At 45.0% G+C, this 26,452-nt stretch overlaps 3 protein-coding genes across 4 annotated transcripts; 2 read left to right on the top strand and 1 right to left on the bottom strand.

Annotated features, from left to right (window-relative positions):
* The first annotated feature begins 837 nt into the window (after positions 1 to 837).
* On the top strand, positions 838 to 13,890 carry slc7a3a (solute carrier family 7 member 3a). 2 transcript variants are annotated; one of them, XM_079283576.1, is made up of 12 exons: positions 838 to 921; positions 7,882 to 8,510; positions 8,602 to 8,763; positions 8,964 to 9,147; positions 9,235 to 9,350; positions 9,747 to 9,969; positions 10,055 to 10,194; positions 10,330 to 10,432; positions 10,684 to 10,913; positions 11,036 to 11,202; positions 11,407 to 11,515; positions 11,625 to 13,890. In XM_079283576.1, the coding sequence occupies exons 2-12, from the start codon at positions 8,144 to 8,146 to the stop codon at positions 11,777 to 11,779; spliced, it is 1,956 nt and encodes a 651-aa protein (XP_079139702.1). In that variant the 5' UTR covers positions 838 to 921; positions 7,882 to 8,143; the 3' UTR covers positions 11,780 to 13,890. The 2 variants fall into 2 exon arrangements, with proteins under 2 accessions (XP_079139702.1, XP_079139701.1); XM_079283575.1 differs by lacking the exon at positions 838 to 921 and adding an exon at positions 1,661 to 1,760.
* Positions 13,891 to 17,011: 3,121 nt separating this feature from the next.
* On the bottom strand, positions 17,012 to 19,658 carry LOC306787603 (ras-related protein Rab-39B-like; the record flags this gene model as incomplete). Its single annotated transcript, XM_079282792.1, has 4 exons — positions 19,427 to 19,658; positions 18,193 to 18,425; positions 17,337 to 17,607; positions 17,012 to 17,167 (listed from the first exon to the last, which is right to left on the bottom strand). Exons 2-4 carry the CDS (start codon positions 18,405 to 18,407, stop codon positions 17,012 to 17,014), a joined length of 642 nt encoding a protein of 213 aa, XP_079138918.1. The 5' UTR covers positions 18,408 to 18,425; positions 19,427 to 19,658.
* Positions 19,659 to 20,464: 806 nt separating this feature from the next.
* rab38c (RAB38c, member of RAS oncogene family) lies at positions 20,465 to 25,447 on the top strand (the record flags this gene model as incomplete). Its single annotated transcript, XM_079284210.1, has 4 exons — positions 20,465 to 20,714; positions 21,610 to 21,740; positions 24,212 to 24,349; positions 25,286 to 25,447. Exons 1-4 carry the CDS (start codon positions 20,522 to 20,524, stop codon positions 25,445 to 25,447), a joined length of 624 nt encoding a protein of 207 aa, XP_079140336.1. The 5' UTR covers positions 20,465 to 20,521.
* Positions 25,448 to 26,452: the final 1,005 nt, after the last annotated feature.

The following is a 26,452-nucleotide window of genomic DNA, read 5'->3' as shown; positions in this document are numbered from 1 at the left end:
ACCCGGACTAACAGGCTGAGGAACAGCTTCTTCCCCAGAGGGGTTTCCTCCATCGCCCCCCACACTGCTCCCACCGGACAGTGCTGAAACAAACATAGTCAATAACATGACACTGTAACCAAGCACATTTTTCACTTTGGAGCCATTGATGCCTGTGCTTTATCTTGTATATATTTATTGAATGTCTTGTTTTTAAATCGTCTTGTCTTAATGTTTGTATACACTTTTTAACTGTTGCTGCTGTACTGATGAGTCGCCAACTAAATTTCGTTGTATGTTCGTACGATGACAATAAACATCCTTATCTTTATACTTCACACTGCTGACTACTTTCTGATATAAAGTCACTGTCGGGAGTAAACATGCCGTAAGTAAAATCAACTTAGTTTACAGTATTTAAAAGTGTCACATGAAGAACAAAGCAACAGCGGATATAGTGGAGAAAGTGGAGAGCCAGGGTCTGTACATAGCTCACAGAGGGGAGGACGCCGACGCGGGGGTTCCATATATGGGCATTCCTACTACGGGAAAGCACGCGCACACACACACACACACACACACACACACACACGCACACACGCACGCACTCTCTCGCTCTCTCTCTCTCTCTCTCTCTCTCTCTCTCTCTCTCTCTCTCTCGCGTGTACTAGTTTTCTGTATCTTAAACACTTGTTTTACTTATTTGCTTTGTCGATCAAGCTTGCATATGTATACCAGAACACTGCACCTTTATCGGAAAAGTAAATATTTGTAAATTCATAAATTCTTACGTATTTCCATTCAACAGTGGAAAGCTCCGCCTCCCAGTTGCGTCAGTTTGTTAGTACACACCCCACCCCTCGCGGCGGATCAAAAGCACGCACACGCTCAATAGAGCGGGATATTTCATCAGCGACGGCTATCACCCAGAAGACATTAAAGGTAATGCCCTTCATCACCTTTCATTCATACCTTTTATTTTTTATTATAAAAGTCGTCTTGTGATGACATTTTATCCGACCGTTTGATGTACGAGGCCGTGTGGGTGGTCTGATGCAATCCTCCCTCGTGTGTTATCAGTTTTACTGGTGCACTAATGTTTACAATGAACACAACGTGCCGCACAAGCCGAGCGGGTTTTACACTCGTTTTCAGTTAATTCAAAGTAGTTGACGTTTTTTTTTTAGGTGGCATCCATTTGTCATTTAAGCGGGGAATCAGTCAGTCGCACGCGCGCACGGGAAACCACAATATAGTAGAAAGTATACATTTGATGAGGTGACCTTTGCGAGGGGACACGTTACAACTTAAAACAATTTAATTCAAACAAACTGCTCGACACGTTTCCGTGTTTCCATTCAATGTTGTGGTCCTGGTGGTCCTAGACGGATAACTCACCCCGGGAGTAGGGCGTGCGACCGAGCCGTGTGATGACCGTAGTGCTGCGTTCAAAGACCCCCGAATTTCTACCAATTCCAAGAATTATCGCTAAACAAAACAGACCCTGTATCAAAATATATAACTCTGAATTCTGGTACAACATTGACCAACTAACGCTGATGGTCTGACATCCACGTCCGCTATAACCGTTGTATCAGACAAACTCCACAAGCACCAGGTGTGTGTGTTCATTGGGCAATTATGATGTTTCCGTGATCTACGACGGCAACATATCCACCACGCGAGAACCGAGAGGAGCCACGTAGCTAGCTGGTGTCTTCTTCCCTGACAGATGGACAGCTGAACATCGCCTAGTATATCTGACACCGCCCATAAATAAGGTTAGTTTAAGTGTAAATTAATTTAGCACCTATAGTTGCCTTGATACCACAAATTGTCGATTGTCGTCACAGTGAGTCCTCCTTCCGGGTAAAGTTCACGAGCACATTGCCTGTGTCCTGGGTGTTAACCATGCTTGGGTTGCATCAGCCGATTTGATGCCACTCCATTCATTAAAAAGGTGGCGTTATGATTGTGTTAGTAAACACAAGACTAGAGCGTCTGGGTGTGTAACGTGATCCCGACCTCATTAGCGGTGGTCAGGTGGATTAGTGGGAGTGGAGACGTTGTCGGATAGACGTGTGTCTACCCAGACGTGTGTCTGGGTAGCCACATGTCACCTTTATTTTTTATTTATTTATTGTAATCTAGGCTAAATTCACACTTCGGTAGTTCCAGTTCAGTACAGTAAAGGACAAACCCATTAAAAGCCAAAAGAAAGGCTGATATGGTCAGGGTTTTTCTTTTGTCATTCCCTGTACTATTCATTGTTAATTTCTTTATTGTTGTCAAATTATTGTTAATTTGTGTGTTATTGACAGGTAACAGCCCCAGAGTTACCAGGGCATTGCCATTTTTTAACCCGTTGAAACATGTCAGATTGTTTTTAGGAATGTATCAGGGCATAACATCTTAGGTACACCTTGTAAAAAGACATGTATGCAGTCCAACACGTAACACAAACATTCCACCTTGAAGGATGTCATTTTATTTTCCAAGAGGTATCGATCCAATATGGTAATTTTAGTGCGTTTGCATCGTGTTGCATTAAACTGAGAGGTATATTTACCTTGCTGGGGTTCAACTTGATATAGTAAACTGTTTATTGCACTGTAACTGTTGTACCCTGTTGAGCTTTTCTGTTACCGGTAGCCAGAAATCCAAGTAACCAGGATTAAAGGTGGGTGTCTTTCACAATGTTTGATGTTACACAGGAGCAATTACACGGAGCACCGCTGTCCCGTTTGTCTGCATACGTGGCTTAATCTTTTCTGACCTGCGTGTTTAGTGGACATATCTTTGCATTCGTAGACGTCCAGCTGATAGGTTATCCTCTCTTTGAATGTGTCGGTTACTTATGCTCTCGTGGCCTTTGATGTTAATGGTTCTGACATCGGTCGGCATGGGAAAGAGAACAGATCCGGAGTTTATCACATTCCATCACACAGCGCACAGCAGTGCTTTTGGCAGCAGTGCTTTTTCAGCCAGGTGACTTTAAGGGTCGTTCAGTTCGGTCTCAGTGGTCCGTCTGTTGTCCACAGTTACTTTAGTTTACACACACACACACACATGAACAAACACACGCCTTAATGTGAACCTAAAGTGTCTCTCATGCGAACACATTCCTGGCTCTAAACGCCTGGAGCACCATTGTTGGTCTGTGTGTGCGTGAGGTGCCTGAGAACGGGTCGCTGACTCTCTGCAGCCCGTCGTGATGCAGACGTACCTTCCAGGGTTACACAAGTTCACATTCAGCTCTTTCTGTGGATGTCAGCCCCCACGGGGCACTGAACACGTTGCTCCTTTTTGTTCAGCTGCTGGCCCCATAAATTAACGGACAGTTGTGTTGTCACCAGGAACATTATTCGTGTTTATCTTATCTGCAAATACTACACTTTGACAACTACTACAACTACCACTGACATGACTAACTATTAATAATTTGATAAAGATGCACCATGACAATGGTTAACTTGCTTAAGTTTGACTCATAGAGGAACTCCACTGTCCTGGAAAAAGGAAATCGACTATATACTGAAAGCAGGATATAAGACGTACTTGTGATTATTCTAATTCAAAGCAATTAAAAAACAAACAAAAAAACACCACACATCTCTTATTTTCATCCATAAATGGTGTGCAGCGGAGGAGCTTCTGAGTCTGACGCTATTAGCGCAGTGATACCCGATAACTAGGTTTGAGTGCTGAGGAGGCGGACGGACGTATCGGGCCCATCCGTCACTCCACCCGGACAGGCAGTAAAGAGAAGACGTGAAACACTGATCCAGAAACAGAGACCAGGCCGACTGTGTGGAACAGGGCGAGTGTGGCTGTGGATCAGAGCTTAGGCCGAAATGCATTCTCACACTTATTAAATGTGTGAATCTAAGATGGTGCGGGGGGGGGGGGGGGGTTAAAGAGTGACTAAAGCCTTCCTCATTGTCTATTTTTGTCGTGCTATCAAGTTTTTTCCATACCCCGTGTCCTGTTGAAAAACCAAAGTTTAAAGTGCTTCAGGCAGAAAACATGCTTGCTCCTCGGTTTGTGCGAAGTTTCGGGTCACACGGTATGTTGGACAGTTTTAAAAAAAGACGGCAGAAGAAGAAGAGAAAAAGGCCTTTCAGCTGTAGATCATGTTTTGGTCTAATTTTGGCCTGTTCTTTCTCACAGCACACATGATCAAAGCTCTCTCAATGTTTCAGTACAATGGCAATATTCTATTAATACCGTAAAATCAACATAACGTCTTTATCAAAGCTCCTCGAGTCGTACCATTTCAAAAGAGAATATCCTGCCGAGTACAGTTAAGTGTTGAGAGAAATACTGTCAAACAATGAAATAAAAACAACACGAGAGCAGCCAACAATAAACATTCAGCCCTCTGAAGACTGATGGGAAACTGGTACACGGTGGATATTCTGCCGCTCCACTTGGTGTGACATTCCAGTAGCATTTTCCACTCACACACCAGGAAGTGAGATCTGAGAGTGTCAATGTTGTGTCAGTAAACATTCGTTACTGAACTACTGTGCCCGGCTGGCTGTGATCTCCTCGGGGGGGGTTCGAACCCACGGCGTCCACACCTTTTTACCAAGCGGGACAAAAATGCTTCACTGAAACTGTGCAAGCTGTGAAAACATATTGGGAGAAATTCAAGTAAAAAAGAAAGAAAAGAATATCATTCATTGGGAAATGTCTTTGTATTTTGCTTTCTCAGTGAGATTTTCTTCCACGTCTGCCGGCACCTCAAGGATTAAAAAAGTGCAGCCCCCCCTTAAGGGTGGTCTCATTAAAGCGCTGCTCGTTCACGTCAGCTAGTTTCTAATCTTTTCCTCGTGGCTTTCACGCGGGCGTTTGTGTAAGTGGGGGCCGATTTTACTGTACGCCAGTTTGTGTCTCACGAATGTGCCGCTGGTTGTAGAAAGTAGAGTGTAACCAAGTACATTTAGTTTGCGGAAGTACTTAAGAGGGGAATGTTGTACTTTCTACATTTATTTGACAATATTAGTTACCAGTTGGGCTCCTTTGCAGATTCTTAATACCAAACATAAATCAACTAATTAACCATGATGTGTTACTAAATAGTATATACAGCCTAATTATTAAGTATATAAAGTCTTTGCTCCACCTTTACCAGCACAAACATTAAAGTGATTAACACATTAATAAGTCAATAATTATAATCCAATGATATAGGCCTTCCGTGAATATATTATTTAAAATGGGCCATTATGCATAATGTGTATACTTTTACGTTTACTGTCAACATATTTTGAAACCAATACTTTCGTACTTTTGTACTGAGTGAAAGTAAAATTTAGAAGGCAGGACTTTTTACGAGTAACTAAATATTTTTTGCACTGTGTTCGAGTAAATAACTGAATCATTAACACATTGGTTGTACACATATTAATGGCGATGACACTGCAAAAGAGTCATGGGCCGGGTGGGTTGCTGAACTTGCGGTTCGAAGACGAGGGCAGCTGTTAAGGTGACATGGCCGGGACCACGAGCCACTTTTCTGCGCCGAACTAGAGACGGTGGCTGCGCACCAGCCAGCGGACCCGTCGAGGAAGTGAAAAAATATGTGCGATTCATTCTGAAACCATGGTGGGACAAAATAGACGTTGGTGGGCGCCACAGTCTCGGTAATAAACTGTAAACAGTGTTGTACTCTTGGTTCATTTCTTCTGCAAACACACAAGCAGAGTATATTCCATTTTATCTTTAAATGGAACACACTAAAAGGCTCTTCGTGTTGGAGGACTATGACCAACGACTCGGGCCAGTCGTGCTCCGGTTACAGCAGGCTTCTGGGATAATGGTCCTGTTTCTTGACTTAGCATTGCTGCAACTGCTGCCACAGTCTCACTAAGAGGATTATCTGGAGAAGAAACAACACTGCTAACCTCATTACAGCTCGTTGCTGCTCCTCTGTCTGTTGCAATACAGAACACATGGCTTTGTTTTGAATGCCACCTGAATGACAAACAACAACACAGCTCTATGGTGGCATAACCAGACGAGCCGTGTTATTTATGCTACGTATATTAGCATCGTCAAATATCACAAGAGCAACAACTGAAACTCCTCTTTGAAAGATTTGATTGATCGGTAGTCCAACATTTATAAAGTCAACTTTATTCGGTGACATTTTTAATCCTGCAAAATTACACCTCCCTCCATAAAGAATGAGCCAACATGGCTCCTGCTTTGTGAAATTCGGAGTGTATAAAAGTCTTTACGTTTGTGTTTAATCTCAATGAGTCCCTCAGCAGCAGCAGCTGCGTGAAGGAGGACTTTGTCTAATCTCGGTGGAGCATTTCATCAAGGTGGAGTGAACCAAAAGGTGGAACCTGTTTTTAAGCGCCAGCATTTTTGTCCACAGCTCATATCATGCAATAACATTCACAGATAAAAACTTTCCGTACAACAAATCCAAACTTCGATAGTATGTCAATTTGAACCGTAATACGCAGTGCGAGATAGTTGAATATCGCTGAGCCTGTCGACGTCCAAAGAAAAACATTGCGTCTGTGCTCTGTCCTTGGCCTGTTATGAGCTGCTCTCGGTGTGTTTAGGTGCACTCATTGTCGTTCACCCTGTAATGAACTCGACATGCTCTTACTGCTGACGTGAAATGTGCTGCCGTTGTCCTTGAGGATCATTTTATCAGTTGTTTTTCTTTAAATCGCTGATGACGCAATGCGACGATGGTCAATAACAACTGTGCACTGCATTTCGATGAAGGAACAGTGACTACTATTACTCCCAAGGGCATCATCGGCGAGGCCTCTTTAGGATCAGGTGCTCTGAACCTGCACCCAGGCGGCAGCAGGGTGAGGTGGTGACTGAGTCGGTGTGTGAAATCCTGTTTTATCGAGGTTAACGGCCTTATTGTTGAGCTCTGCTAGGTCGGGCGTGGGGAGACCAATGATCCCGGCAGCGGCGTTGGTTATTCGTGCGAGTTTGGCCCAATTGGTAGAACGGATAACCTGTTAACGAAGCAGGTGGAATGGGCCCGAACAACACTCTGAAACAACCTTCCTTGTGGCTTTTTAACCGGGGTAAGGGTCAGTCTTTATAGATGCAGTGTGTTGTTTTATCTGTACCGCCTCCCAGTGCAGCTGGTTCACCTTATCGAGCTGCTGGTGCGCGCCGTCCTCCTCTCCCTTGTTGATATTAGCTTGCAGAATTCAACCATATCATCGCTTCACAGCCTCCGTCTTTCCCAGGCTTCTCCCCGTCTGTTGAAACAACACGCGTAGTAAAGTGCTCTTTGTCATAGTGCAGGGAGTGCTGAGGAATTGGTGTTCATGTGTTTATATATGGGCGCGTACAATAGCAGGTTTATTTGTTGAGGTGAAATGAAGTTGGATGAGTTTAGGTTTTCTTTTGTCTCCATGAGATCATTTCTGTGCTCTACCGTGTCTCATGTGGCGGTTAGAGGTGGAGGTTGGAATTCCTGGAAGTTGCGTAACTGGTATTTATACAGGTTCTCGTGTGGTGAAACGTGTGTTGCTGTTTTTTGTGTTGTCTAACCTGCCGATTCCCCTTTTTTGCGGAAGAGGAGGAGAATATTCCAGTGACGTTTCCAGCATCGCTGGTGCTACCTGGGTTCACTTGACATGCACCTAAACTCACTCAGGCACAGTGTGCGGTGTCACACTGACATAAACCTACTCTACGATGTTGTGAAGTTGATTTGTACAGCCCAGGCTGGAGAGACCACGTCGAGGGGACAATCTTTGAGCACTTGTGTTTGTTTGAACACTTTTCCTGGAAAGAAATTACACGATAATCCTGCTGCACGGCACACAGGGATCTGTGTGACATGTAAGCCGTGGCACTGACTGAATAGTTCCCTGTTTTGAGCTCCTGTTTTCTTGTGTTTTCTCACAGGTCCTAATCTGCTGCTGCAAACCACCGTAACCACAGACCTGCCACTTCTTGTTCTGCGTGCTCGAGTGACTGTTGCCCAAGTCTTCCCACCTCCACTGAAGGATCAACAAGTACTTGCTTTAACTACCCATCTGCCCAAAGTCCTGCTACGCACAGATCAGTCACACGTGTTGAGTCTGAGCTGTGTCGATCACAGACCCACACAAGAAGGATTTAAAACACAGCCTGGTTCAGCGCCCACGCACACACAGTCACAGCAAGTATGAGCGCCATGCTGGCCAACTTTGGCAAAACCCTGCTGCGCCGCCGGGCCCTAGACTGCTCTTGTGTAGAGACCCGGTTTGCCCGCTGCCTGTCCACGCTGGACCTCATTGCCTTGGGCGTGGGCTCCACGCTCGGCGCCGGCGTTTACGTCCTCGCCGGCGAGGTCGCCCGCGAAAAGGCAGGTCCGGCTATTGTCCTCTGCTTCCTCATCGCCGCTCTGTCCTCCATGTTGGCCGGCCTGTGCTACGCTGAATTTGGCGCCCGAGTCCCCAAAACGGGCTCGGCGTACCTTTACAGCTACGTGACAGTCGGAGAAATCTGGGCCTTCATCACTGGGTGGAACCTCATCCTCTCCTATGTGATAGGTGAGCTTTTCTTCAGCTTCAGTGGAGTTGTTTTCCTGTTTTAATCACTGCCTTGTTGACTTAAATAATTGTCTTTCTTCTCTTTTAAAAGGTACGGCCAGCGTTGCCAGGGCATGGAGCTCGACGTTTGACAGCTTGGTCGAGCAAAAGATTTCTGGCTTCTTTAAAGCCTCCATGACGATGAAGGTGCCAGGGCATGTGCTGGCAGAGTACCCAGACCTCTTCGCCCTCATCCTGGTCCTGCTGCTCTCTGGTGAGTGCACACCTGGTCACACCAACGTGTGGCCTGCCAGTAGCCGTGTTAGAGAAACAAATAACTGGTTGATTGGTGTCGCTGACTCGTGGTTCGTTTGACGCTATGAAGTACGAACACATCCGCCCACACAACAGGACATGTTGTTCTTGGTCTGAAATGTGAACTCTCGGTTACATCCCTCTCCTCTCCGTCCTCAGGACTTCTGGCCTTCGGCGTGAACGAATCGGCGCTGGTGAATAAGATCTTCACAGGCATCAATCTGGTGGTTCTGGGCTTCGTGATCATCTCTGGCTTTGTTAAGGGGGACTCGGCCAACTGGAACCTGACGGAGGACGACTACATCAGCTTCATAAACAGCACCAACAGCAGCAGGCTTCCGGAGTGAGTATTTCACCGCCGCCAGCAAATGGAACTCATCGTTTCGCTGTTTGGCCCGTGTTCGATTGCTAAGTGTCTCTCGTCACTCAGAGTCGAGGAGAAATTCGGCGTGGGTGGCTTCGCTCCGTTTGGCTTGAATGGAGTCCTGTCTGGTGCTGCCACCTGCTTCTACGCCTTCGTGGGCTTTGACTGCATCGCCACAACAAGTGAGTGGTTTTTAATTATGACATCGCCGGCAATGTGAAGACGTGTCTCGAGTTGCTTCCCATGCTTTGGGAAGTTAGTATCGTTCAGACATGAGGGGGAACCGCTTCTGATGATGTGTTTTCATTCAGTGTTGCATAAGAACATCTGGGATTTGTTCCACATCTGTGAACAGCGCTGGGCTGACGCGACACCTGTTGCCTGTATTGAAACGGTTGTTATGTAACGTGTTCCACCTACTGCGTCTAGACCTTCAAGTGTTGTTCAGGTGCTGTGATGACTGCAACGCATTTACGTGCTTACCAAGCACAAACCAACACGGTTGGTCGGTGTGTTCGCCTTGTTTCTTGTGAACGCTTCGTATCAACTCATCCCTCTTTTTGTTTTGTCGTCTTCAGGCGAGGAAGCAAAGAACCCCATGCGCTCCATTCCCATTGGCATCGTCGCCTCGCTGCTGATCTGTTTTTTCGCCTACTTTGGTGTGTCTGCCGCTCTAACCCTCATGATGCCGTACTACCAGCTGGACATCCAGAGTCCTCTGCCCGAGGCCTTCACTTACGTCGGCTGGTCTCCAGCCAGATACATCGTGGCTGTGGGCTCTCTCTGCGCCCTGTCCACCAGGTAAGGAGGGGAATTGTACTCTTGCTTTCCCCAGTGTGTCTTTTTAAATCTCTACATCCAGTACTAACTGTTGACCTTCTCTCAGCCTCCTCGGCTCTATGTTCCCCATGCCCCGTGTTATCTATGCCATGGCGGAGGATGGGCTGCTGTTCCGTATTCTGTCCAGGATGAACCCTCGCACCAAGACTCCTCTCCTGGCTACCATTGCATCTGGCGTTGTTGCGGGTGAGCTCACTGCCTCTTAAATCTGCAAAAGACAGATGCTGGTTTTGTACATTTAATCTGAGCCACTGAAGTAGCTCTTTGTTCCTCTGTCTGACTTTACAGAGATGTGTAACAGTGTAAATGTTCTCCTTCCAGCCCTGATGGCCTTCCTGTTCGACCTGGCAGCTCTGGTCGACCTCATGTCCATTGGAACTCTGTTGGCGTACTCTTTAGTGGCCATCTGTGTCCTCATCCTCAGGTAAGCACCTTTTTATTCCCTGCAAGCACACTCTCGAAGTTGTAATCGTGTGTTCAATAGTCTCTAGGTGCTGGTAGCCATGAAGCCAGTTTAAAAAATATATTTGTATCACAATGTGTGTACAGATAAAACAATCTCATACTGGCTTTGGAGAATGACCATACATCCGATGAAAGCCCCTGTTTGTGTGCCAATATTTCTAGTTTCACTGCTTTTTCACTCACTGTGACACACTTCCTGTCCCGCCGCAGGTACCAGCCAGGCACCCTGAGTTCCTCCAGCCAGACGGAGAAGCTTGTGGAGCTGGTGGAGGGGGAGAAGGTGGCTGTAAGTGGAGGGGACAGTGGCGACGAGTACGGCATGGAGACGGAGGAGAAGCCGCTCCGCGAGACCTTCACCGCCAAGCTGCTCTTCTGCCCGAGTGGAAAGGTCCCAACGAAGACCTCCGGGAACATCGTCTACACCACCACGGCTATTATTTGTAAGTGTGTCTGGCAGGGATCTAAAGGTCGTTGGTGACTCTTGTGAGCTGATTGAGAAGACAAATGTGCGTCTCTCCGCCACCATTCTAAGTAACTTTGTCTCCTTCTCGTCTCTCCGCAGCACTTTTCATCACGGTACTGTGCATTATCCTCGCCAACTGTCTCACGGAGCTGCTGGCCGGGCATGCGGCCGTCGTGGTGCCGTGCGTCATCCTGACCCTGCTCTGCATCGTCTGTTTTGTCATCATCTGCAGGCAGCCTGAGAGCAAAGAGGCTCTCACCTTCAAGGTAAGGCCGATCAAACCCTGCAAACAGACCCTTTGCGTTACAGAAAAGAGATTCCTCCGTTTTGGCGTTATTATTGTTATTTATTTATGGCTATGATGCCACACATTGCTCCCCGATTCTCTCACCGAGTGCCGCTTCAGGCAGAAACCGGGTGAATTTTAAAATAGCTGTGCTGACCTTTTCCCACATCATCCGTTCCTCTAGGTCCCTCTGCTTCCCGCGTTGCCCCTGTTCAGCGTTTTCGTCAACATCTACCTCATGATGCAGCTGGACTGGGGGACGTGGTGCCGCTTCGCTGTGTGGATGCTTATCGGTACATTGAGACATTACTAATCGTGTTCTCCTTTCTAGTACCACACACACACACACTCGTGTGAGCATTTTGTAACTTTCCATTGCCTCTCTCCTTCCCTTCCTTCCAGGTTTCGCCATCTACTTCCTCTATGGCATCAAGAACAGCAGTGAAGCTGCCAAAAGGTCCTCCCCACGTAAATACGAGCCCACGCTGCAGACCAAGAGCCCGATTTACACTGCCGCTGCAGACGACAGCGACATGGAAGCAGGCAGCAGCCCCTGATGCACGCGGACGTAGACCTGGGGGAGGGTTGCCACAGCATCTGCACTCATTTTTGGCAGTCTGGTTGAACTAGCGGTCAAATGCTGCAATGTAGGCGGCTCGGAACGCAGCCCTGGGTTTAAAAGGGAGGCGAGGCAACACACACACATCTTACCTCTGGTCTGGAGGCTGATTAACTTGATGGCTGGACACCGTGAGAGAGCCGCTCTCTGGCCCATGCTTCTGTTTCAATCTGCCTGTCTGTGCTTAGCTGTAGCCCTCTGGGAGATCTTTACCTGCCTCTAACACATGCTACCAATGGACCGAACTAACAAAGAGGTCCGCGGGTCTCCTCATCCAAGTTCTGGGTTCCGTCATCTTGAAGAATGTTTGACTTTTAGCTGTTCTCGTCTTTGCTTCCTCTCCGTTTGTTGGTGGCTGCGTGTGGAGCCACTAGGGGCAGATAACAACTACTATGTGCATCACTAAAAGATTAGGACTTACCTTATGAGCGGCACTCGAATCAATCAGCTTAGTAAGCACAAGCCACCGCGCAGCGACGGGGCCTTCAGTAGTTACCGTGTCTAGTTTGTTTGCGAGTAAACGGACGCTGAGGCTGGTGGTTGTCAGGTCAGTAGCACATAGACGACGCTGATGTCATCGGCACCGGTCGGTTCGGTATCTGAGGCCGGAGAACATTACAGATCGCACTTCCGCCCCCAGACAACAGACACACACAGTCGCTGTACACAGCACCCTGTTTTAAAATGGGATGTCGCTTATTGTAAATCGTTCAATTTTCTTCTTGCTTATAGACGCGTTGAAATGGTATTTTGTGGCCTTTTGTTCCAAAATAAACCAAATAACTAAAACATTTTTAAAAAGGCTTTTAACAGAAATGAACTGCAAGAGTCATAGGATTTACCCATATTTGGTTGAATATGATTTTTCTCCAAAACATAGCTATGAATGTCAGTTGGTATAATCTGTCCACCTCCGACTGATCTGGGAGCTGGGGATCTGTTTCTGACCGCCTTGCATCATCTTCATCACCTTTTTGTTTTGACTTTCTTGTGAAAAGACTCTCAAAGGTTCTTGTTTAGTTTCAATTGAAACTTGTTCTTGGCGGCTTTGTCTGTTGAGTTCACTTTTACTTTTATTGTGTTCAACTGTACTTTGTTTTTACTACTTTACTGACTTCTACTGATGGAACTGTTAATATTCGTTTGTTAGGGACAGGTTGCTGCTGTTGCGTCATATCGGTCGCAATCGGCTTAATATCATTTTTAGGTGTTAACGTATTTTAATTGTTACATGTACAGTTTTTAGTTTGCTTTTTTGGTCTCTTCTTGTTTTTACATGTCTTGCGTCAAATGATTTAATCCTTTCTGACCAAATGAACTTGTCTTCGGAAACAAAGACCGACCCACTAACAGTTGGTCTCTAAATTGTGAAATATGAAAGAAAATGTTTTTACCCCCACCCTCTAGAGCCGATATAACTTATTGTTTATAGTATGTTTATTGTTTGAGGATACAGTATTTGTTTTAAGATGTATCTCTATTTGTATGGTGCTGTAAATTATACAAACACATATGACTTTGAGTATAATTTGGTAAGAGATGTTTTTTGTAAATTACATTGGAAGGTGTTTCATTTGACACCTAAAGCTACTGAAATCCACAATATACAAATTGAGCCCTTTTTAGATAAAAATCGTCCCGCTGGATGCCATGTTGAAGCATTTCTGTCGATGCTCAAAGATGTTTCTCAAGTTTCTAGTTTCGAGAGGACTTGAATCAATCAACTGGTGCCTAAAGAAGCATCTTTCTGCCTGAGAAACACTCGTGGCTCGGTCAAGCAAAAGGCCCAGCTGCATTTGGGACAATTCAAATACCGGAGCTATGAGCTCTGCCTGCCAACGATATCATTAAAGGGTTTTGTGGCAGTGACGTGCGTCACACAGAGCTATTCATACTCAGTCCTTGTGCCTTTCAATTCTATCATCTCTCCATCGCATTAACAGCATTTCTTTCCCTTTGTTTTATATTCTGTACATATCGCTGACATGTAAAAAAATGAGCTGTATTTTCAGTGTTTTTTTTTAAATAAAATAATTCATGCTTATGGCAGACAGTGTTTTTTATCATTACTTATTTAAAGAAAGCTGGAGACTGAGCTGCAGACCAGAGGCCATTTTCACTGTTTCCTCCATGAGTCACCTGTGATGACTCATGACTGTTTCTTAATGACTCCACCCTTTGGCTATTTTACTACTCACATCCTGCAACAACAGTCTGTGTTCCCCTTTCTTATTCACAGGAAGCAAGTATGTAACAGTTAAGTAAAACTAAATTTACATTAATTAAAGTTCAGAAAAAAGTCTCAATACAAAAACATTTACCATTTAGAAATGAAAAACCGAACACTCCTGTCTAATCTTGTCACACTTTCTTTAAGTGTTATTTGCCCTAACAGTTACACACACACACATTTTGGCATGGAGCAACCATTCTGTGTGTCTATCTCTGCCTCCGGCAAAATGGCCTGTTGTCTCGGTCTGTATTCAAAACCTGTGGTACCTTTTTAAAAATTCACCCGCTCTCTGGGGCGTAAATGTGACCGAGAAACGAGAGCTCCCCTTTAGTCACCATGGGCAATTCAAAACATCACTGGGTCAAACGATAAGAATGTATGTCGTGTGGGACAATTAACTATGGATTCGAGGTTTGTTGAGAATTATGATTGTCTTTCAACACATTTTTTTTAAATATATTTTTTAGTATGAATAGGCCAGAATTTGAACAGCTAAAAAACACAAAACATGGTATTTAAATAGCTTTTCCTTCTGCCCTCCCCTCTCCACACACGAAGGCTGCCCTCTAGTGGCCAAACACAGCATTACGTCTGTTAACACTGCGGCTGTGACCCATTACGGCCCGTTCGCTACACAACAGTCAGTTTTGTGGTAGAAACAGCAGAGTTCCTTCACATTTTTTGCACCAGGCAAATCTTTATTCATTTCTCAGGGCATATATTGTTGATGACACTTGTGCTATAATAATAATCCCAGAGTCACAACAACATTGACGACTCAACTTAGTCTGGGTTAGGTTTCAAATAAAATATTTACAGGTTGCGTAATGTGATATCAATGTGTTTGCAGCCACCTTACATTTTAGATTTTGATATTCTCAGGATAAACACAGTTTTATCTATGAACAGGAACGTGACTGGGCTAATTATGCTTTTCTCATGAATCTGACTTGAAGTCTGAGCAATTGTAGTTGTTGAAATAACTCTAATTTGTTCACTTTCAGGTATATATACATGTGTATCTTTATTATTTCGGCTCTGAACTAAATTCAATTTACATTATATCAAAAATAAAAAACGTTTTATTTCTTTGGAAAATTTGAGTTGAAATGGAGGCATGCAATGATTAAATATGGGTATGACTTAATCTATAAGTGGATTGTAGGCATAAGAGAAATGTATGATGTTTAATGTTAATGTTAAATACTCAAACAAACTCTTGAAATCAGTTTCCAAAAGTATGGAGCCCAAATTGTTCAATATAACAAGTTATTATGACAAAGAATTACATGAATCAATTGTGTTTATAAACAATATTGTTTTGGAATAATTTCAGAAAGTATTGTTTTATTGGAGTTAATTTACATTTCATAATAGACAGACATTTTCAAAAGTATTTATTTTAAAGTTTTTATTTTGTGACATCTTTTCAAGTACAGTTTTATCGTTTTTTATGACAGTGATGTCACCGGCCTCTCACCTTTCAGCCAATCACAAGTTCCCCTAGCTTTCTTAAGATAGCTCAACAACTATATCCAATTCAGCCAGTTAGCTCCTGCAACAACAATATCAAATATTTTCTGAATGAACAAACTAGGCATAAGCGGTAAATAAGCACAGTACACAGACATTGTGAATCATCTCTGCAGTTTAACAAGCCTGCACATGCTACCTATAGCTGGCTAACTATAGCTATGCAGGATTGTGAATTAGCACTTAGCATCAGCACTCGCTGGTTAATTCAGAGTTACTTTGTGTTTTTATGAGGAACATCCGGGACCACATGCAGCCATTCAGTCTCTCTAACAGCAGCTAACTAAAACAGATAAAGGGCTACGTACATGTGATAGCAGTTGTTTGGGGCATGGGGCAAGGCGACGGGCCGCTCACGACACCACTGTCATGTGAAGTGATATCTTAAAATAAAATGTGTTGTGAAACATACTACCATTGAGAAGATGCCGCCATGCAATAAAAACAGGGGGATTTTAAGTAAAAATGTAAATAATCAAATAAAAATGAACTCCAATAAAACTGTTGTTATGAAAATAACAAATAACATTTCACAACAACTTAGAAGCATTTCTTCATTTATTTGACAAAACGTTGGTTCATTTATATATATATTTTACATAATTTATTCACATAATAATGAGTTTCAAAATATCCTTTTCAAATTGATTTAATATTGAACATATTGGGGTTCCAAACAAAAGGCTCTAAGGTTACGTCTTAACAGTTCTCACCAGTAAACCAACACAGTAAACAAAGTCTCAAACTTTGGTTCAATTTGAGTTCACTTGTATTATCATCCGCTCTCTTTGTGTGTTAAGCCACTTGCATTCGTAGTGCAGTACAATCAGTGAGGATGTCTTTCTGTCTGCTCTCTCTCTCACTGGTTAAATAGTCTGTACACAGATGCAATATATATGATGCGTCTAAAGGAGGAGGGATGGCTCAGTCTTGGCATCTCTGATTCAGTATCAGTCTTTAAGAGAAGTGCACCAACTACATAACTAGCCACTGGAATAGAACTGCACACATCAGGAAAGGCCAAAAAGTGCAGTAAAGCTGAAGTGTTGAGAGCTGCAAAAACAGCAGGATCAGTCACACACACACGCACGCACACACACACACACACACACGCACACATGCAAACAGAACAGTGAGAATATTAGGATGCTTCTTGTGCTTCTACGCCTGTTGGGAACATCAACAAAGAGCCATAAACAGGCACCGAAAGATAAAACAATGTCTTATATGTAGAAGTAAGTTGTGTAACTGAGCAGGGAAAATATTACGAGTCCCAAAAAAAAGCGGGCCAGGGTGCAGCCAAGGCGTGAGACAGATCTCCTACAGATTGGAGTCCACTGGAGTATTACTACCTGTCACCCCCCCCCCCGCCCCCCCACCCCCACACGCTGCAGCCAGGTTGGATCAGCAGAAGCATTGCCGGCTGCCCTTGGTGACTTCCTCAGAGGAATGGACGGTGTTAGGAACAAATCCACTCTTGACGCCCTCCCAGCCATCCTGGATCTTAATGTCCCCGCTCCGTACCAGCTCAAAGATGTCCCTCGTCAGATCCACAAACGCCTTTAGAAAAAGAAGCAAATAAAGAACAGATTACGAAGGATCATGAACTAATGTCAGCTGAGGAAGACCACGGGGTGGGGTTCAAAGCTGCGAGGGCAACTAGTTTGGTGATGAAGCTAAATATGAGAGTTTTTGTTTCTGGGAGGAAATAGTCAAATCTCATCCACACCTTCTCCACGTTGATCGACTCTCGCGCCGATGTCTCCACATAGCGCAACCCGAAGGCCCCCGCCAGCTTCTCCGCCTCCTGCTGGGTCACCTGACGCTGAGCCTCCAGGTCACACTTGTGACCGACCAGCAGGAAGACGATGTTGTGTGGCTGGACGTGGCTCTGGGCCTCTTCCAGCCAGTTGTGGACGTTCTGGAAGGAGCGGCGGTTTGTGATGTCGAAGAGTAAGAGCCCTCCCACTGAGTTACGGTAGTAAGCTCTGGTGATGGACCTGGAGAGATAGATGGATGGATGGGTTGTGAAACTTACTTAGTTGTTTGTGCTGAAAATAGAAGAAGAGACAACAAATGTACTCCTGTTTGAGTAATGTTTGTCAAAATCACAGTGCCCAGCTGTTTCACGAAATTACTTTAAGTGTTGGATTGTGACAGGACGCAACCTCTTGCATCATTCTGTACTTTTCATTATTATAAACAAATCTCAGGAAAAGACCAAAACCATCAATGCATTAGTCCATCAACACCCTTCTAAAAGTGGACTTGACTCAACATAAACTACAATGCCCATGTCGATCATATTGGAGAAACATGTCATCCAGTGCAACAATATAGCACTGGTGTGTTGGTGATTGTTTATGGAGGAAGGAGGAATAACATCAGGCTTCAGATACACAGTAAATATACCTGTTGGAAGAATCCACGTGGTTTGGGAATTTGAATGTGTTTTTTAGACAACAAGAAAAATACAGCACATCATTAGACTTATTATCAGGAATGTGACTTTTGTTTGCAAGTCATGATGCCGGTTTGTGGCTGGATGAGAAGGATCAAAGGAGATAAAAGAGTTCTGACTTTACCTGAACCTCTCCTGCCCTGCAGTGTCCCAGATCTGTAGTTTGATTCTTTTGCCCGGCTCGATCTCCACCAGGCGAGAGAAGAAGTCCACGCCCACCGTCGGGTCGGACACCTGGGCGAAGCGGCCCTCGGTGAACCTCCGGATCAGACACGACTTGCCAACTGTGGAGTCTCCGATGACGATCAGACGAAACTGATAGAGCCATATCGTCTCCATGTCTCACCAAAATCAAATCTGTGAGAAAATAAAAGCATTTTACTTGTGAGGTCACCGTCATCCATCATGGCTTCAAGGGTCTTGTTTTGTCCGAACAATTTAAAACTCAAAGACACAGAGTTTACGATCATATATGACAAAGAACATGACATTTCTGCATGAAAAACTACAAAAATGTATCTTTCATCAGTTGCCACTTGATATTTTCGATCTAATTCACATTACAGCAAGGAAGTTCTTATGGTTCTTATGCATCCAATCTTTTGACGAGAAAACTAAAACTAAATCTGTTCAGATTGAGCTTCATTTGCTAAACAAAACCATAAAATCAACATAAAATAATGATGAATGGGAGTATATTTTAAGACAAAACAAAGTGTGGTATTGTCTTGACCTTTGGCTGTAGTCCTGCTAACTAACAATACAAATCCTTCAAAGGGAAGAAAAAGACACAACAGCTTAGATTCGACGCGCTTTAAAGCCTCGGCAGCGAAAACAACAGAATAACAGAGGATGTGTTTGAATAGATTCAGATTAAAAACAAATGTGATCCAGACTGTGTCGACCAAATGGATTATTCTTGGATTATGGCTGCCACCACGAGGGGAAAGTAATCGGCTCAAATCCTTTCAGCAGTGTCCATGTGATTTACAGTTGGGTGATCTAATTTGAGGGGAAGGAGGGGGGGAGGCCACTCCTCTCCAACTCAATAAACATTGGTGTAGTCAGCCCCCATGTGGATAGTAGGCTGGTTGCTACACAGCAATAACACAAAATGAGGCCTTGAAGCTAGCCAAACATAAGCTTAATAAGGAGACAGCTGCTAAACAGGACCGCCAGCTAATCATATTCTGCTTCCTAGAAGACCTCCAGTGTTGCTTATAATAAAATATTATGCTCAGTTCATAGAAAAATAAGGAGGCCCAACCCACTTAGCTTAATGCCAGTATGAGTATTATTTACATTAATGGTTAACATTCAGGAAAACAATCTAATAAAAATCGGTAATGATGACCCACCTTAAAGTCAGGAGCTCAGTACCTGTAAAAAACAAACCCCATGTCGATGATTATATCTTCTAAAAATGATCCTCCAGAGTAGCAGTGGTTGACTTACAGAAATAACCAGCCAATAACATGCATCATATTAAGCCGGCCTCTTGTCCACCGTCAGCATTTAAAGATGAAAGCAGCCTGTTCAGTGTTCAAACCGACAGATAATAAGAGCTGCTGGTTAATTTGACAGTTGATATTTCCGTGATGATCCGCGGACGAAATGGCAGCAGGACACAACAGCAGCATCACACATCTCCTCCTCGCCCTCATCAGCACCATTACCGTAACTGCACGCAGGGCAGCGCAGCAACAATCCAAACAGTCCTGCTGCTACCTTCAAAGACTGTAGGAACAAACCAAACAACAAATCTAATTACGAAGTGAGCGCATATTGACATAATTAAACATTGTTTGACATTTTTTTTCGATCCATATATACACTAAGCAGAAAAACGATCAGTAATTATTTGACTTGTTTAACGCCAGATATTATGTTACATATTTTCAACAACAAAAATACAGTATATTATATGAAATCAAATATATTTACAGTAAGAAAGTGTTTTAACTTAATTTGAAATCAACACTTTACACACAGGACATATTATATGATCCGCCATGTATAATATATAGTGTATACTGTACCTTTGATAGTTTTACTTGCGTAAAGGTTCCTCAGCCTATCCAAGAAAATCAGATGCGCGATAAATACCGAAGTGGAGTTTTTACGAGGACCTCTTGAACGCACCACCAGCTCAGAGCTGCTGCGTTTAGAGTCGACCGGTTTGTGTGATTAAACGGGTGGACTGCAGTGATCACAGGCGAACTTGACCGCTGCTTTTGCAAATCTTGATGATATTGAATCATAACAACTTTTTTTTTTTCTCAGTGCATTGAACTGAAGAAAATGTCCAACTAGCCCAATAACATTTATTCTACTTTCCGTGACTGTGCTGTAGTTTAGAATTTTGTTACGATACCTGCGCACCAACATCCTTCATAGAGTTACAATAATTCTTCGAGGAGGTTTTTTTTTTGTGTGGCTGCAGAGCTGCAAACATGCAGCAGGAGCTCTTGTTCAAAGTCCTGGTCATCGGGGACTTGGGAGTCGGAAAAACGTCCATCATCAAGCGGTACGTGCATCAGATCTTCTCCCAGCACTACCGAGCCACCATCGGCGTGGACTTCGCCCTGAAGGTGCTGCAGTGGAACAATGACACTGTGATCCGACTACAGCTGTGGGACATAGCAGGTCTGTCAAACTTTAACGAGTACATTCCGGTTTACAGGTTTATTGTTGCGTCAGGTGATTATTGAAACTGTAAAGCTCTGCAGGATTTAATTTTCAAGAATGTGTGTTTTAGGTTCTTTGGAAACAAAAAACTTTAGTTTCACCTCCTACTGAACATCTTTTAAAAGCTACTTCTGGAAACCTTAACTTTTCAAATCAATCTGATGGCAGTTTTAGGAAAGTAGGGGCCTGTGAAAGTTGGACAGTACTGCAAAACATCTCCAACTTATTCAAGCTATTTCTGAGTCCTGAAAGGTTTTTTTTGCCAGTGCTGTAGGACTATATTCACTGCTTTCCAACACAATCAACTCATTTCAAGAGTGTCTTGAAACAATATACAGAACTCGGTGAGGTACAAACATAAGTTGATAGCATGGAGATTTTTGCAGTGGGTGACGTGAACTCCAAGAGAGAGAGAGTGTGTGTGTGTGTGTGTGTGTGTGTGTGTGTGTGTGTGTGTGTGTGTGTGTGTGTGTGTGTGTGTGTGTGTGTGTGTGTGTGTGTGCTGGATAACTGGGTCCCTCCCTCATTTGAAGCCTGGTTGAGGAATGTAGATCTTGTGCCTGGCTGTGACTCAAGTGATCCCATGTAGATAATATCAGTCACATGATGGCAACTATGTAGAATAAACACACATTCACACAAACTCGCTATATTTATCACTGACAAACCGTGGTGTGGGTTGATTTAATTTGATGGACTTGAAAGGTGTCTTTTCATGAATATGTGTGTGTGTGTGTGTGTGTGTGTGTGTGTGTGTGTGTGTGTGTGTGTGTGTGTGTGTGTGTGTGTGTGTGTGTGTGTGTGTGTGTGTGTGTGGGTCTGCCTGCCTGATTGGCTGTACCATGCGTCCCAGGACAGGAGCGGTATGGGAACATGACTCGCGTCTATTACCGGGAGGCGGTGGGAGCGCTGGTGGTGTTTGACGTGACGAGGGCCTCCACGTTCGACGCCGTGCTGAAGTGGAAGGATGACCTGGACTCTAAGGTCAGCACAAACTGCCATTCTGTCGCATTCAGAGGAGTGAAAAGTAATATTAATATTTACAGTACAGCCACAAACAACATCATTAATGCCAAAGTTACAGTTACGGTTACGGGCAGCGATATTGTTTTGGTTTAAAGATTTCTCATGAAAAGGAACTCGCAGATATCATCAACATTTACGTCAAAATATCTTTAATTTTAATTGCAGTACGTCTACTGCTTGTTGTAGTCACCTGGGTTTCACGTACTTTAGGAACAAATTCAAAGTGAGATTATGCGAAGAAAGGATTTAACAGCTGTCAGAGGCACAAGTGTGTGCTGACAGCTCCACGGTCGAGAAAGTTGGGAAAAGTGCAGCCACAATGTCCTAAAATTCATGTACGTTGACATTATATCAATACTCTGCAGAGAAAAAAGATACTACATTGGAACTGCTTGAGGTGTCAGTATGCCCTTCACACCTTTCAGACGTCAGAATTGACCCTTCTCTAAGCCCGCCCTCACTGTCACTACCTGCCCTGACTGTCACTACCTGCCCTGACTGTCACTACCTGCCCTCCCTGTCACTACCTGCCCTCACTGTCACTACCTGCCCTGACTGTCACTACCTGCCCTGACTGTCACTACCTGCCCTCACTGTCACTACCTGCCCTCACTGTCACTACCTGCCCTGACTGTCACTACCTGCCCTCACTGTCACTACCTGCCCTCACTGTCACTACCTGCCCTCACTGTCACTACCTGCCCTCACTGTCACTACCTGCCCTCACTGTCACTATCTGCCCTCCCTGTCACTACCTGCCCTCACTGTCACTACCTGCCCTCACTGTCACTACCTGCCCTCACTGTCACTACCTGCCCTCACTGTCACTACCTGCCCTCACTGTCACTACCTGCCCTCACTGTCACTATCTGCCCTCCCTGTCACTACCTGCCCTCACTGTCACTACCTGCCCTCACTGTCACTACTTGCCCTCACTGTCACTACCTGCCCTCACTGTCACTACCTGCCCTCACTGTCACTACCTGCCCACACTGTCACTACCTGCCCTCACTGTCACTACCTGCCCTCACTGTCACTACCTGCCCTCACTGTCACTACCTGCCCTCACTGTCACTACCTGCCCTCACTGTCACTACCTGCCCTCACTGTCACTACCTGCCCTGACTGTCACTACCTGCCCACACTGTCACTACCTGCCCTCACTGTCACTACCTGCCCTCACTGTCACTACCTGCCCACACTGTCACTACCTGCCCTCACTGTCACTACCTGCCCACACTGTCACTACCTGCCCTCACTGTCACTACCTGCCCTCACTGTCACTACCTGCCCTCACTGTCACTACCTGCCCACACTGTCACTACCTGCCCTCACTGTCACTACCTGCCCTCACTGTCACTACCTGCCCACACTGTCACTACCTGCCCTCACTGTCACTACCTGCCCTCACTGTCACTACCTGCCCTCACTGTCACTACCTGCCCACACTGTCACTACCTGCCCTCACTGTCACTACCTGCCCACACTGTCACTACCTGCCCTCACTGTCACTACCTGCCCTCACTGTCACTACCTGCCCACACTGTCACTACCTGCCCTCACTGTCACTACCTGCCCTCACTGTCACTACCTGCCCTCACTGTCACTACCTGCCCTCACTGTCACTACCTGCCCACACTGTCACTACCTGCCCTCACTGTCACTACCTGCCCTCACTGTCACTACCTGCCCTCACTGTCACTACCTGCCCACACTGTCACTACCTGCCCACACTGTCACTACCTGCCCTCACTGTCACTACCTGCCCTCACTGTCACTACCTGCCCACACTGTCACTACCTGCCCTCACTGTCACTACCTGCCCTCACTGTCACTACCTGCCCTCACTGTCACTACCTGCCCACACTGTCACTACCTGCCCACACTGTCACTACCTGCCCTCACTGTCACTACCTGCCCACACTGTCACTACCTGCCCTCACTGTCACTACCTGCCCTCACTGTCACTACCTGCCCTCACTGTCACTACCTGCCCTCACTGTCACTACCTGCCCTCACTGTCACTACCTGCCCACACTGTCACTACCTGCCCACACTGTCACTACCTGCCCACACTGTCACTACCTGCCCTCACTGTCACTACCTGCCCTCACTGTCACTACCTGCCCTCACTGTCACTACCTGCCCACACTGTCACTACCTGCCCTCACTGTCACTACCTGCCCTCACTGTCACTACCTGCCCACACTGTCACTACCTGCCCTCACTGTCACTACCTGCCCACACTGTGTGTGAGGAGAGCGGCCTTACGTTAAAAGGTACTTCTGTTAAAGCACAATGACACCTTGAAGAACAATCAATATGCTCACAAGGGTATTTACAACAAATCCCTTTACAGTTACATTTTAAATTGCTTGCATTAAAAGTCTGTACAGCCATCGTCTAAGCTGTCGTTCTTCACTTCACAGGTGACCCTGAACCACGGGAGGCCAGTTCCAACTGTACTCTTGGCCAATAAGTCAGACCAGCTGGCTTCCCAGCAGCCCAAACTCGACTCCTTCTGCAGGGAGAACGGCTTCGTCGGCTGGTTCGAGACCTCTGCAAAGGTACGAGAGAGGAGACGCCGGATGCAATTACTGCAGCAAAATCAGTGGGAAAGACATTTTGATTGAGGTAGTGACATTTTCCATTAATCACTTAACATACTGGTAAATATAAACGGTTAGAGGGCTTCTTTGATGAACCTCCTAATGGAAAGAGTTGTGAAGGGGCTTGACTTGAGGCTTGACTTGAGGCTTGACTTGAGTCAGGTTAACGACATATTTAACCCGCTGAAATGGCAATGTTAAAACAACAGCAGTCCAAACGATTCTGAAAATGACTGTAGGGTGTGTCAGTACAAACACAAAAAGTCAGATATTATTTGCCGTGCTCTCAAGAGACAAAGAGAGGAATGTTTGCAGTCGGGTGTGAGTTAACCCTCGGTTCCTCCAGCCCGTCTAATGAGTTGCACACTGGGGTGCGAGTCAGAGTCAGTCGTGGGGTTCGTGCACACAAAGGCTCAGAACACAGAACAGAAACAATGGTGTTTCTATCACACTGTGACATCCTGGCTTCCAATTAGTAAGTTAGTGTGCCATGTCAGATGTCAGTTAAGTCAGAAATCACACTTTTTGACACGCTGTATTTTCCACCCTGACTGTGATGAGGGCTGCGTTAGCCATTTGTGGACACTAATGGAAGAAGAAATAGCCCAACGCTGAATAAATCACCCTTACACATTTCGGGGTTTTGTGATGATACAGTCTCACCTGGTTCAACATGACTGTTATTAGCTTATGGTGGCTCATTTTACCGACTGTTCTCTCGTGATTCTTACTTGTGCTTTTGTTACGCTTTGTTTCAACAGGACAGGTTCACATTTTATTGGTTTTATCACAATAGTCATCCATAGAGCATTGCCACTATGGCTGTGTGTGAAGTGGCTATAAAGAGCACATGATTTCTCCACATGGTGTCTTCTTTTATTCCCTCCCTCGCAGGAAAACGCCAACATTGAGGAGGCGGCGCGCTGCTTGGTGGAGCACATCCTGAACAACGAGGAGAGCCCGGTGGTAGAGCGAGACCCCGGCGCCCTTGTCCTGTCTGGATACACGAACACCACGAAGGATCATCTCAACTGCTCTACGTGTGTGAAGTGGTGACTTCCAGACCAATCACAGACAACCAGGAAGTGAACAGCTGTGAGGCCACTGAGATAAGTCTGACTCAGGGACTGTTGTAAAACAGGAGAGCCAATGTTCACACTGCAGGCCGAGGTAAAAAATGTCTTCAATTCATAAAAGTTTTAGAATGATAGGTATTAAATGTTTCAGACTGATGTGTATTTTTTATTTCCTTAAATTTCACAACTATGGAACAGAAAGTTTGTTTATTTCATCCTTTGTTTTGCCACAGATCGTAGTGTCATTTCTTTCTCTTGAACATATTTGACATTTTACCTTTGACACTCGGCTGAACCGACAGCTCTTAAAACTTCGGCACGTCTGTCTGCAGTGTGAACACGAACATAAAAACATGAAGCCTTCTTGCATTCTTTGCACTTTTGCTCAGCCGATCGTCATGCAGTGATATTAGATCAGTGGACACAGGAGTGAGTAAAGGCAGTCTTTAATATGAAAACAGCTAAAACTGCTTCTGCTTAAAATGTCCTGAATGTCATGCATTGAACCTAAAGCTTAACTCTGTGGTAACATACAAGACCGTGTCTCTACCCACCCAGTCCCCACCATGAGTGTGACTGTCGTGTCAATACACAGGCCTACTATCCATCTGCTGAAGATCACAGCCTGTTTTTTCTTTATCTGACGTAGAAATGAATCCCTTCATGTAACATTACACAGAGGGTGCATCCCGTGTGTTCTAGACCTGCTAATACGTAAAGACATTCCCTTTCACACTGGATCATGAACTGACGGGCTGGAAAATCTGCTCTCACGTGCTACCAAGAAAAGAAAAAGCAAGACTCCTTTGCAGTCCGAAATAAACATAAATGTTTCCGAGGTAATGGGGTTAAGGTCTGTTCAACAGATATGTCCATTAAATGGACTATTCAAGTCGTTAATAAACCCTGAAAGCTGTTAGTGGATTGAGAATTCCTTTGATTAGGAATAGCAGTGGTAAAGTGTGAAGCACTTCAAAAGGCCTGT

This window comes from Melanostigma gelatinosum, assembly GCF_949748355.1.
Source record: "Melanostigma gelatinosum genome assembly, chromosome: 14".
Taxonomy (NCBI): domain Eukaryota; kingdom Metazoa; phylum Chordata; class Actinopteri; order Perciformes; family Zoarcidae; genus Melanostigma; species Melanostigma gelatinosum.
The sequence above is the reverse complement of the archived record's forward strand: the minus strand, read 5'-3'. Positions and strand labels throughout refer to the sequence as shown.

Excerpts from the sequence above, each read along its gene's own strand:
- slc7a3a (XM_079283576.1), top strand. The coding sequence starts at position 8,144 with ATGAGCGCCATGCTGGCCAACTTTGGCAAAACCCTGCTGCGCCGCCGG. Across the intron at positions 8,511-8,601 it reads CATCCTCTCCTATGTGATAG|GTACGGCCAGCGTTGCCAGG; the intron begins GTGAGCTTTTCT and ends CTCTTTTAAAAG. Across the intron at positions 11,203-11,406 it reads AAGAGGCTCTCACCTTCAAG|GTCCCTCTGCTTCCCGCGTT; the intron begins GTAAGGCCGATC and ends CCGTTCCTCTAG.